This window comes from Cajanus cajan, chromosome 8, assembly GCF_000230855.2.
Source record: "Cajanus cajan strain Asha chromosome 8, NIPB_CcT2T_4, whole genome shotgun sequence".
Classification (NCBI taxonomy): Eukaryota; Viridiplantae; Streptophyta; class Magnoliopsida; order Fabales; family Fabaceae; genus Cajanus; species Cajanus cajan.
The window spans coordinates 11,954,470-11,966,108 of record NC_138524.1 but is presented as its reverse complement, the minus strand read 5'-3'; the positions used below and the strand labels follow the sequence as shown (position 1 = coordinate 11,966,108).

General features: G+C 36.7%; 1 protein-coding gene across 2 annotated transcripts; it reads right to left on the bottom strand.

Annotated features, from left to right (window-relative positions):
• On the bottom strand, positions 1-10,436 carry LOC109812747 (transcription factor MYB4). Of its 2 annotated transcripts, none has more exons than XM_020376785.3 (3): positions 10,172-10,436; positions 9,763-9,892; positions 1-625 (listed from the first exon to the last, which is right to left on the bottom strand). In XM_020376785.3, exons 1-3 carry the CDS (start codon positions 10,305-10,307, stop codon positions 217-219), a joined length of 675 nt encoding a protein of 224 aa, XP_020232374.1. In that variant the 5' UTR covers positions 10,308-10,436; the 3' UTR covers positions 1-216. The 2 variants fall into 2 exon arrangements, with proteins under 2 accessions (XP_020232374.1, XP_082918473.1); XM_083062347.1 differs by lacking the exon at positions 1-625 and adding an exon at positions 1,592-5,700 and having other exon boundaries at positions 5,788-9,892; positions 10,172-10,191.
• Positions 10,437-11,639: the final 1,203 nt, after the last annotated feature.

The window sequence follows — 11,639 nt, the reverse complement described above, 5'->3', positions numbered from 1 at the left end:
TTTAAGAAATTTGAATTGACTCATCCAAACAAAATATTTTAAGAATAATAGAAATTGAAATCAAAGTAATTCAAATACAAAAAATTTAAAATTTCTTAAATTTGTAAAACTCCTCGTGGACTATTAAAGAATTATTTTACTATAATGAGAAGTTCTGAGAAGTTGCTTATGATATATAAATATATATCCAAGCAGACTCATTTCCACGCAAAGATGTCAATTATCATGGGTCCAAAGTTCTGCATCAAACTCTGTGCTAAAGAACTCAGGTTCAGCTGGGCCATAGTTGGAAATATCAAGCATAAACGATTCTAACCAGAAGTTTGCACTCGTAAGGTCGGTGTCTGCATCCCAAAAGGCCAACTCATCTTCCAGGACCACATTTTCATCGCCTGTGACTATGACAGTGGTGTACTCTGAGCCCGTGGAGGAGGAAGGATATGAATCATTATGCAAGTTTTTGAAAGTGTTTGGAGTCGGTTCAGTTGGAGATGAATCATTTGAGTTGGAAACTTGAGCATTTGTGAGTGACTCCTGTTGAGACCTCTTCTTCAGGTTGGTGTGCCAATAGTTTTTTATTTCATTGTCAGTTCTTCCTGGCATCCTAGCAGCAATGGCAGACCATCTGATATTGAAAGCAATAGTTTTTTATTGTTTTAAAAATATTTTTTAAATAAAAAAAATTAAATAAAGTTAAATTGATTAAAATTTTAAGAAAAAATTAAAATTTTTATATATAATTTTATTTAATTTAAATGCAATCCTATTCCTATCAAATAAAAAATATATTTTAAGTAAGAGACAGTTCAGTTGGGCTAATGGACAACAATAGGTTTTTTAAAGATTTTTTTAATTTATTAAAATATCATTACTTTGAAAGTATTTATCAAGATAATGCAGCCTACGCTAGAAAACACCGGTTAAACTAATATTTTCTAAAGGATAAAAATATTATTTTAGTTTTTATATATATTTTTTATTTTATCATTATTTTATAGTTTAAATGGATTCTATGCATTTATCTTTTTTAATTTTTTTAAGTATTTATAATTTAAGGTGGATAAATTTAGTCTTTATATTTATAACTTTTTTAGTCTTTATTATATTCTTTAAACATTGTCTATTTTGTATTAACGTAATAGAGGTATACAATTTTGTAAGGATAAAAAAATAGTGTCTCAGAAATATAATTTGATATCAGACCTAATTTAAAGTAATTTTAAAAGAATAAATTTGATATTAAAAACATAAAATTAAATTAATATATTTATCATGTCAACACAAAAGAGATAACATTATATAAAAAAATTAATGACAGAGATTAAAAAGATTAAAAAAAAAACTACAAACATACAGAGTAAAAAATTTATATTAAATTATAAAGACTAGAAAGGAATAAAAAAAATAAGTATATAGACAAAAAAAAATATTTTAAACTATAAAGAATAAAAAGTAAAGTAAATAAATTATAGATTAAAAATATTTTAATCTTTTCAAAACCATTAAATTTAATTTTATTAAATTATATTTTTTCTCTCTCTATTTATTTTTAAGATTTAATTTACACTTTCACTATTTTTAAATGACTCAAGTTGGTTGTTTATTTTTTTAAAATGTTCAATATTTTCAAATTAACAACAACGGTGTTAATAAAATCCGATGAAAAAACAACATTAAACATTATTTAAAAATAAAATGATTAAATTAAATCATTTAAAATATTCGATTTAATTTTACTATTTTAATAATATTTAATTTAATTCTTTAATTATTTTTTTTAAATGTTTAACATAGTATTTTTACCTAATCTCATTAATATTATTATTGTCAAATTTAAACGAAAGAATAACATCGATTATTTTTTTAAAATTAAATCTTTTAAAAATAACTAAATTAAATTTAATCTTAAAAATAAATACAAATACTTAAAAATATAATTTAGAGGTTTAATTTTGATTAGTTGAACTGCATGTATTTGCCATATAAATAGTGCAGCCTTTTCTGACACATGTGGAGGCAAGAGACCAACTGTTTTTCTTTTGTATTATTCTAGTGATAAGTAGGTCTTCAATGATTTCTCAAATCTCAATGACAATATTTTCTTTTTGTACGCTTAGCAAAATTTTATTTTAATGTTCCTTTACTAAATACAGTATTTTTTCAATTTTTTTACTTCTCTTTTCTCTACTTCCTTTTTATCAAACAAATCCTTATATATTTAATAAATAGGAAAGAAATAAAAAATTGTAAAAAATTTGATAAAAAAATAAAATAGGAATAAAGATATTCAGCAAAAAAAAAATAGAATAGAAGTTTAATTTTTTATAAATAATTTTATTTGAAAAAAATAAGTAAAAACTATTATTATTATTATTGAAAGTTTATTTTTTTATAAGTAATTTTATTTATAAATAAGAAATAATTTATTATTATATTATTGGAAGTTATTATTAAATATAAATTTTCATTTAAAATATCAAATAAAATTTATTTATTTATTATTATTATTATCATTAAGAATTAGATTGTTTATTATTGTTATTTTTAAAATAATATATATATATACTTTTCCTTATTTTCCTTTAATGTTTCTTTATCAAACGTGTATTATCCGTATCGCGAAACCGAGCTTGAGCTTGGCATCACAGCGCGGAATGACATCGGACACGTGCTACACAACATCGGCCAAGACAAAGCTCACTATCTAAACAGGTCACAATCGACCTCAAGCCCAAGGCCTAGATAAACCCTAATTCATACTAAGGTACGTGCATTACTTATACGAGACCCGTACATCCACAAACACTAACTTTAGCATTGGAGTCTCTTTTGCAGGTACCACCCCCACTTTGGAACAGCGAACGTACCCAGCGAAGGAGGCTCACCAATCTTGCCCAGCAGATCGCCCTTACGATCGATCTCCGGTAAGAACATTTGGCGCCCACCGTGGGGCCGATCAAGACATCTCTTATCGACCATGCTTATGGTTTTCACCCGAAGCCATAGTAGACGAGCAACAAACGACCTAGATCGAGGAGACTGATCGAGCAGGTCGAACAAATGCAGCAACAACACGCTGTCGACCTAGAGAACATTCGTGCTAGGCACGAATCTGACCTAGCAGCACTGGGCATTGAGAATGAGCGCATTCGCACCTAGCTTCCTCGGCGCCCTTCGGATCAACCCCCTCAACTGAGTAATCAAAACGAGGAAGAGGGGCACTCGGTTTCCCAGCCACCGACTCATAAGTCTACTATACATCAATCACACGCGCTGACGAATAGGTCAGACCACGAAGTCAGCAATGCGCCTGCCCAAGCTCCAGGGCATAGGGCGAGCATCCGCCGCCATCCTTTTGTTGACGACATCATGGAGACGCCCCTGCCTTTTGGATGGAAGCCTTTCAACATCGACCGTTATGATGGCATTGCTGACCTAGACGAGCACATCGATCTGTACGTCACACAAGTAAACCTATACACTAACGAGGATGCTATTTTGTGTAGGGTGTTTTCGACCTCACTCAAAGGAGAAGCACTCGCCTGGTATACTTTCAACATCGACCGTTATGATGGCATTGCTGACCTAGACGAGCACATCGATCTGTATGTCACACAAGTAAACCTATACACTAACGAGGATGCTATTTTGTGTAGGGTGTTTTCGACCTCGCTCAAAGGAGAAGCACTCGCCTGGTATACTCAATTGCCAGCAGGATCAATTGACAACTTCGACACTTTGGTGAGACGATTCACGGCACAGTACGCAACGAGTCAGCCTCACCACATCACATCAGCCACCTTGGCCAGCCTCAGACAGGGCGAAGACAAACCGTTGAGGGCGTTCATGGAGCGCTTCGCTAGCACCTCGGTCAAGATCCGCAACTTAAATCCCGAGGTCGCCCTTCACGCCATGCTCATGGCACTCAAGCTAGGACCTTTCGTGGATAGCTTGTGTCGACGACCTCCCCCATACATGGACGAACTCCATGCCCGAGCTGCAGGGTACATTCAGATGGAAGAACACACCGCCTTCCGCGACCAAGTCCATGGAAAAGCACAGGCAAAGCCAGACCACAGCCACAAAGACAAGATGAAAGTCACCAACGACAACCAATTCAAGAAGGCGACTAGGGCAAACAAAGGAGGGAGGTATGACTTCTACACCCCCCACCCCAAGTACACATCTTGGAAGAGGCCAGCAACAAAAATCTGCTCACTCTGCCACCACCTAGACACAGTCGCAACAGTGCGGACAAATCTAAGCATTCCCAGTACCATAAAAATTATGGTCACACGACCGAGGAGTGCCACACACTCAGAGATCGCATAGAGGAACTCGTCCAGGGGGGAACCTCGGACAATACGTCCAACGGCAACAAAGTCACAGACGAGGCTACCACGGACGAGGATGAGGACGAGGCTAAGGTTCCGGGACACGTACGGACCAACCCTCCGCTTCTCAGCAAAACACTGACGGTGCGGTGCAGGCCGAGGTAAGTCAGGACACAAGGTCAGCTCCCTTGCACGGAGTTATCAATACAATTACAGGTGTATAGAATGGACATTGTTGATAAACGAGTTCATAAATTCAAAACACAAGTTCAGAAAGTGAGAAAAATATAAAAATAAACTAAGTTATTACAAACACAGCAGCCTAAGTTGTGGTATTCTCGCTCTAGCTATCAGGGAGGTCGTCTTCCTTCACCAGCCGCCCAGCTCGGACCTCTTTCTCTATGTGCATAGTAGAAAGGTCGACCACGGGCGCAAGTAACCTCGCCTGACGAGCTGCCTTGACAAAGCCCTTCTTGTGCTCCAGCAAAATAGCTCGCTCGGTCTCAACAAGCCTCCTCTCTAAGGCCGTCTTTGCTGCAACCAACTGATCAAGGTCCGCCTTCAAGGCACTAGCCTCCTCTTCCTTACCCGCCAAAAGCACCTCGTCATAGAGACGCCTCTTAGCCGCCTCCGCCAGATCAGCTTTCAACCCCGAGACCTCATCTTCAAGAGAGCGCACTCGACCCCGAGAAGAGTTGGCGATCTCCTGAAGCTTGCCAACCTGGGAAGCATAGACCTCATTAGCCCTCAAAGCAATCTCCAAGGACTTCTGAGTCCTTGTGAGATCCCTCCTCGTGGCCTGCAGCTCGGCCTCATTCTTCTTTACTGCCTCACTCAGAGCGACCCCCAAAGCCTGGTTCTCCTCCTCTAGTGGCTGAACTCGGCTTCTAGCACTTTTGAGCTCCCCCTGCATCTTCGACCACTTACGCTTCCAATAGTCCACGATCGTGATCGATCTCTGCATGAATACCTCCGTAGAGTCTAGACCCTCCACTGGCCCGACCTTCTCGATGATCGCCTTGTTGGCAGAGCGGAGCGACCCTCGCGAGTAGAAAGCCTCAATAGTCATCCTCGTACTCCACATCGAGTCGAAGTCTGATGACATGCTCACATGGTCCAACCTCGCCAGGGGGCAAGTGACATCGAAGCGTTGTATGATGCACTTCCCCTTCGGAGCCCCTAGTTGAGGTTGAGGCGGTGCAGCGGTCGCAGGGGTCAATGACGGCGCCCCAGAACTCGACCCCTCCCTGCAGGCCTCGGCGGGAGTTGAGGTAGGCGCCGCCTGTATAGTAGCTGAGATATCCGGCCTTGGCACCTCCGAGCTCGGCTCTACCCGCACCTCGACAGATGTTGGCACAGGCCCCGCCTACAAAAAGCACGAAAATTATCCAAGTTATTAAAAATAAAAAATCACACAACGTGGGAGAAAAACTATAAGAAGCAAAATGCAAACCTGCGCCTCACGAGCTACCTCCTTCGCAACAGCTCGAGATGACGTCCCCTCAGGAGGAGGACTTCCGGTTAGGTCGATTGCGTCGGCATTAACGGCCTTCGAAGTCACCTCTCCAGTGTCTTGAGGGGTAGAGGTCCCCCCGACCTCCTTCTCTCCCCTCTTTATTTTTTGACAAGTTTCAAGGGGAGCAACCTCCTCCTCGAGGGGGTCGGGAACCTCGATCTCGGCAACATTGTAGCGGGCTTTCAGCTCGTGCCACTTGCTCCTCCCCATTATACTTGCAAGTACAAAAGCCAAATACATGAGGAAAAGAAAACGAAAGAAGCCTTGACGACTAAGGATGACGAGGTACTCACTCTCTAGACCCATTTCCTTGTTCGCCAAGTTAGCAAGCGACAAGACGAGCTTGCAATCCAGGGGACGTGGGAGCGCGGCTAGGTTGGTAATGGCAGCAGTATCCGAAGCCGTCAGCTGAAGACCGCCCGACCCGTTGAACTTGATCGGATCCTGCTGCCAGTAAAGAGGGAACCTCGGCAACCCGCCAAAATGGAACACTTCATCCTTTAGCGGGTCGGCCTCTTTAGGCAGAACTCGGAAGAACTCCTTCTTGAAGCTCTTGTATGATTGGGAATACAACGTAAACAACCCCCCGGCCCTACTCCCATTCAAGGACAGCCAACCATGGGGAGGCTCACCCAACTTAAGTTGGTAGAAATGGAGGAAAACAAGCAGTGACAACCCTATTCCTAAGGCCGAGCACAAGACTTGAAAAGCCCTCAAAAAACCTCAATTATTGGGGTGCAGCTGGCAAGGAGCCGCGTTGATAAAATTCAAAAAATCGCACTCGAATTGAGTGAAGGGTAGGCATACACCTAAATCCCTAAAAGAACACTGGTACATGTAGAAAAAGGGGGGATTAGAAGTACCCCCATATACACATGCTCACCAGGCTAACAAGGCTCGAGCCGGATGACCTTGGAAATGGATCCTTAGCAAATCCTAAGCAATTTCCACATCGCATTAACCTCAAGAAATGATTTGAGGACGCTCTGGAACTCTTCGACATCCCCTCTGACCCATTCATAGCCAGTGATGACGGGGAAAGAATCCCTAGGGTTGTTCCCACCCCTCTTCTTTTCAGCAGCGGCCGCCTTGTCGACCACCGCCTTGCCGCGCGCCTTACCTTTACCATTGGCCGGCGCAGAAGGTGCGACACCACTATTACCAGCCATCGAGAACAGAAAGACTCGATGAACGGGAAAGACGAAGAAGAAAGGAGAGGGAGACCGATAGAGAGGAAGAACGAGAAAGAAGACAGCAGAAAGGAAGTACCTGGTACTCTTCCTTAGAAAATGACCTTAACGACGGCTGGGTTGTCAGAAAGGACGACGACAGAGGCGAATGGAGACGATGAAAGGAAGTGTGCAAAGTTAGGCATGCACAAGAAGCTAAGAAAGAAAAGGAATGAAGGAGTAAAGTGAAGGGGAGAAGGTGCGAAAGAGAGAGAAAAAGGGGTTTCCCAAAATTGAAACGGACGCGACACGTGGAGAGAGGAAGACAAAATTGACGACACATTAATGGAGCTTATTATGACGACTGCACCCATCATTACATAACTGTCACCCCCCATTAACACGCCGCCCACGCGTTTCGGAGAATGAGGTGACGGTTATGACACATGACATCACAATAAAGAAGCATACGCGAAGAGTCACGACCCTTCACCGAGCTCGGCATTAACTCTTCGACCCACGGTCTTCAGAGCTCAAGGGGCTAGTGTACTATCCGTACTGCAGAACCGATCTTGAGCTCGACATCACAGCGCGGAATGACATCAGACGCGGGCTACACAACATCGTCCAAGACAAAGCCCACTATCTGAACAGGTCACAACCGACCTCAGGCCCAAGGCCCAGATAAACCCTAATTTACACTAAGGTACGTGCATTACTTATACAAGACTCGTACATCCACAAACACTAACTTTAGCATCGGAGTCTCTTTTGCAGGTACTACTCCCACTTTGGAACAACGAACGTACCCAGTAAAGGAGGCTCACCAATCTTTCCCAGCAGATCGCTCCTACGATCGATCTCCGGTAAGAACAAAACGTAATTACTTTTTCAACTTCCCCACACTTCCTTATAATCCCTTTCTCTTCTCCTCCACTTTTTCTTTACCAAACAAACCCTTCACATCTGGGATAGTTGTTTTCACTGTATATGTTAAAACTGCTCTCCTTCATAAGAAATTTGCGAATCAGATCCCTACTGGCATAACTACACATCCCAGTAAATACTTTTCAAACAATCCAATTTAAATAATATAAAAAAAACACCTAAAAAGACTTCATTATGGCCAAGTAACCTTTAGTTAGTTAAATAAGCTATGAAAATTCTTAAACTCTTGATAACAAGTTTGATTATGATGAATATTTCCTTTTACACATATTTAAGGAGATTTAACCATTTTATTGGATTATGTATTAATAAGATATGATGATGAAGTAAATGTTTAAGTTAAAATATTTTATATTAATTGTATAAAAATTAAATCAACTATTTAAAATTCTCAGCTCAAATGTTTCATACTAATATTTTTTTAATTAAGGATTGAGATTTGATATCTAATTTAGATATAAAATTATAATTAAAAATACTATTTTATTTTTATAAGGACCTACTCCATGATAATAAGTTATCCCTTCTTTAAAAAAAAATTCAACTTCCTTCTTAATGAATGATGATACGAGGTTATTTGTGAGTGTAGTTAACATTTTACTACAGATTCCTCTTACAGACGGTCCTAGGTTTTATTTTTTGAGTGTCCGTTGTCCAGTAAAAAAATGATAAAAAAAAGGCACAAAAGGCCACATTCAATATATTTAAGTTATATAAAACTACATCGCAATTTTTAGTTTTAGTTTCTTTAATTTTTTTATTTATTTTAGTTTCTATATTTAAAAAATGATATAATTTGAATCTTTTATTAACTAATAACTGAAAACACGTGTAGTGAGAAACTAAAATCATATTATTTTATTAAATAAAGTAATAATAATTTTTTTTTGAAATTAAAATAGACAAAGTGATATTTTCCTGAAACAAAAGTCCAAATTTCAATTATTTACGAGAGTTATGATTAGGTAGCATGACTTTTTGGTTGCTTTTAAGCTTGTGTACTACTCTCTAGGAAGGAAAAATAATGTATGCAGAAAGAAGTGTATAGTGTTAGACATAGAAAAAATAGAAATAGAAAAAATAATGTAGATATGATGGATACAAAATGATTTGCGGACACTACAAATTTAGTGTCCGTGGTTATTGCGAGTTTTTGGCTTGTAATTCTAAAGGTGATTTTTAAAACAAAACATATTCATTAAAATTGAGTTGAAGTGATTTTAAATTTAATTTAAAATATTTTTATATTTATAATCAAATCCTAAGAAAAAGATTTTGTGAATTTAATTTTTAATTTTTATTGAAAAATTAAGTCCCGTGCCAACTAAAAATAGAATAAACTAAGTTTATAACCGGATAATATTCTTACTTAAAAAAAACCAGTTTTATAAGCTAATTTTGTGGTAAAATTATTATTCTCAAGTAGTTGTCTACAACTTCATAGACACACTCTTAAATTAATTTTAACAAGATTGGAAAACTTTCAAACAAAAAACATAAGATTAGAAGAAAAAACTAAAAAATAGTTTTAGTTTTTAAAATTTAAAACCACCCCTGTTCGGACCCTTATTTTACACTTAATGAACTTTGTTAAAGAAAAAGATAAAGAGAAATAATAAGTATGAAATTTTTAGGAATACCATAATTTTTATTTTCTTAATAAGGGGCTTGGTTCGTAACTATTACTTTACGATGGGCAATATGTTGTTAAAATAGTATCAAATAGGTGTATACACATAATGCATGTATCCACATATATATATATATATATCTTTTCTACTAAAATGCTTCAGACCTGTTACCCAGATGTCGGTGCAGCTTGATTATAGTTTCCTCCTCTTCTTCGGTGTAGTTCCCTCTTTTGACGTTTGGTCTTAGGTAATTCAGCCACCTAAGTCTGCAACTCTTTCCACATCTTGCAAGACCTGAAAATGAGAAAGTACAATGGATTCATAACACCCAATATGTATACCTAGGTAATATGTGCATATACATAAACTGATAAACATAGAATAGTCCCTACACATAAAAAAGAAAAAAAATTAAGGCCACATTGACGACTATATTGACGATACTTACTTAGATGCTTAATTAAATTGTTCCTGATCAAACTATTTGATAAGTACCATTCCCACCTGAATTGGTCCAAAAAGATAGAAATAGAGGGAGATGAATACATAGAATCGAGATTCTGTGGCTATTACCTGCGAACTTGGGGAGTAGTCGCCAATTCCAGTGGCCATACCTGGTAACATAATCAATCAACTTCTTGTCTTCCTCTGGTGTCCATGTTCCTTTCTTCAGTCCATTTTTCTCACACCTCGGGGTTCTCCCCATCATTGATCTCTCCACAATCAGTTTCTGCCTTTGCCACTGTTGTGAGTGATAATGCGAGTGTCACAGAAAGGCAACACAACTAGAGGCTATGATATAAAGTTTGATTTCTTCCCTGCTGACCAGAAAATATTGAATAGCCTCATCTATATATGTACCATGCATGTCCCCCCCAACCAAAACGTGTATCACGCTTACATCCAGCTAGGAGAAAAAGAAATAAATAAATAAAATTAAACGTGTATCACAGAAATGTCGTAAAGTGTACATGATCACTATTAATATTAATCTTTTTAGATCTAATAGTTAATGTAACATCTTGAAAATAATTAGAATTAATACTTGATATAAATTATATGTTATTTAAACAATCCAGAGTATTTTAATTAATAATGAGTTTTAATTAAAATGATGGATCTCTAGGTCTATGTAAGGGTTTAAAGTCTATACATCTTGATCTATACTCATTAGTCACACATATATTAAATTTAATATAGATGGTACTATCACTTATATTTTATAACTTTTTACATAGTAAATATACCAATAGTTGTAGGTAATAAAATAGACAGAAGATCAAGTTATCAAATTTATAGGAACTCTTGTTATAAGTGTTTAATATAATTTAGGTACTAAATAGATTATTTAATAAAACCTTAAAATTATTTAACAAGAAATATTAAATTTAGTGGAAATACAATAAAATAGTAACTTGTGAAGAATTTTAAATTTATAATAAGAATAGTTAAAAATTGATTAATTTTTCCATGTAAATCTTCTTAATTTTTTATTTCAATATTAAAATTATATAGTTAATTCGGCGATTATATTTAAACCTTAATTTCTTAGGTAAGAAATTTTAGATTGTTAAAGGAAAATCTTAATTCCTTGATAATTTTTGTTAAACAACTTGTATTAAGGTCAAGAACTACAAGTTGACTAATAAGATTTATCTTATTCCTAGTAATAAATGTTATCAACATTTTATCTTTGTTATAATTTTAAAAGGGTTTTTCAACCTCAATTAAAAATTATAAAATCATCATACCATAACAAGCATTAAGCATAAGTTTTATAAAAGCGATTAACTAAAAAAATATTATTGAATGAAAAAATAGAGAAATTACATAGGTACAATAGTTATCTCAATCTTCAACGATAGAGAACTTACCCACTCCACTATCCATATCCGTCGGAAAATTTATATTTTTCGACGGAAAATTTATCCGTCGAAAATTTTCGACAGAAAAATAAATCCGTTAGAAATTTCTTATCTTTAATTTCTTATTTTTAATTCTTATTTTCATTTTCTAAAATTGGAATTTTTATTTTTCATTC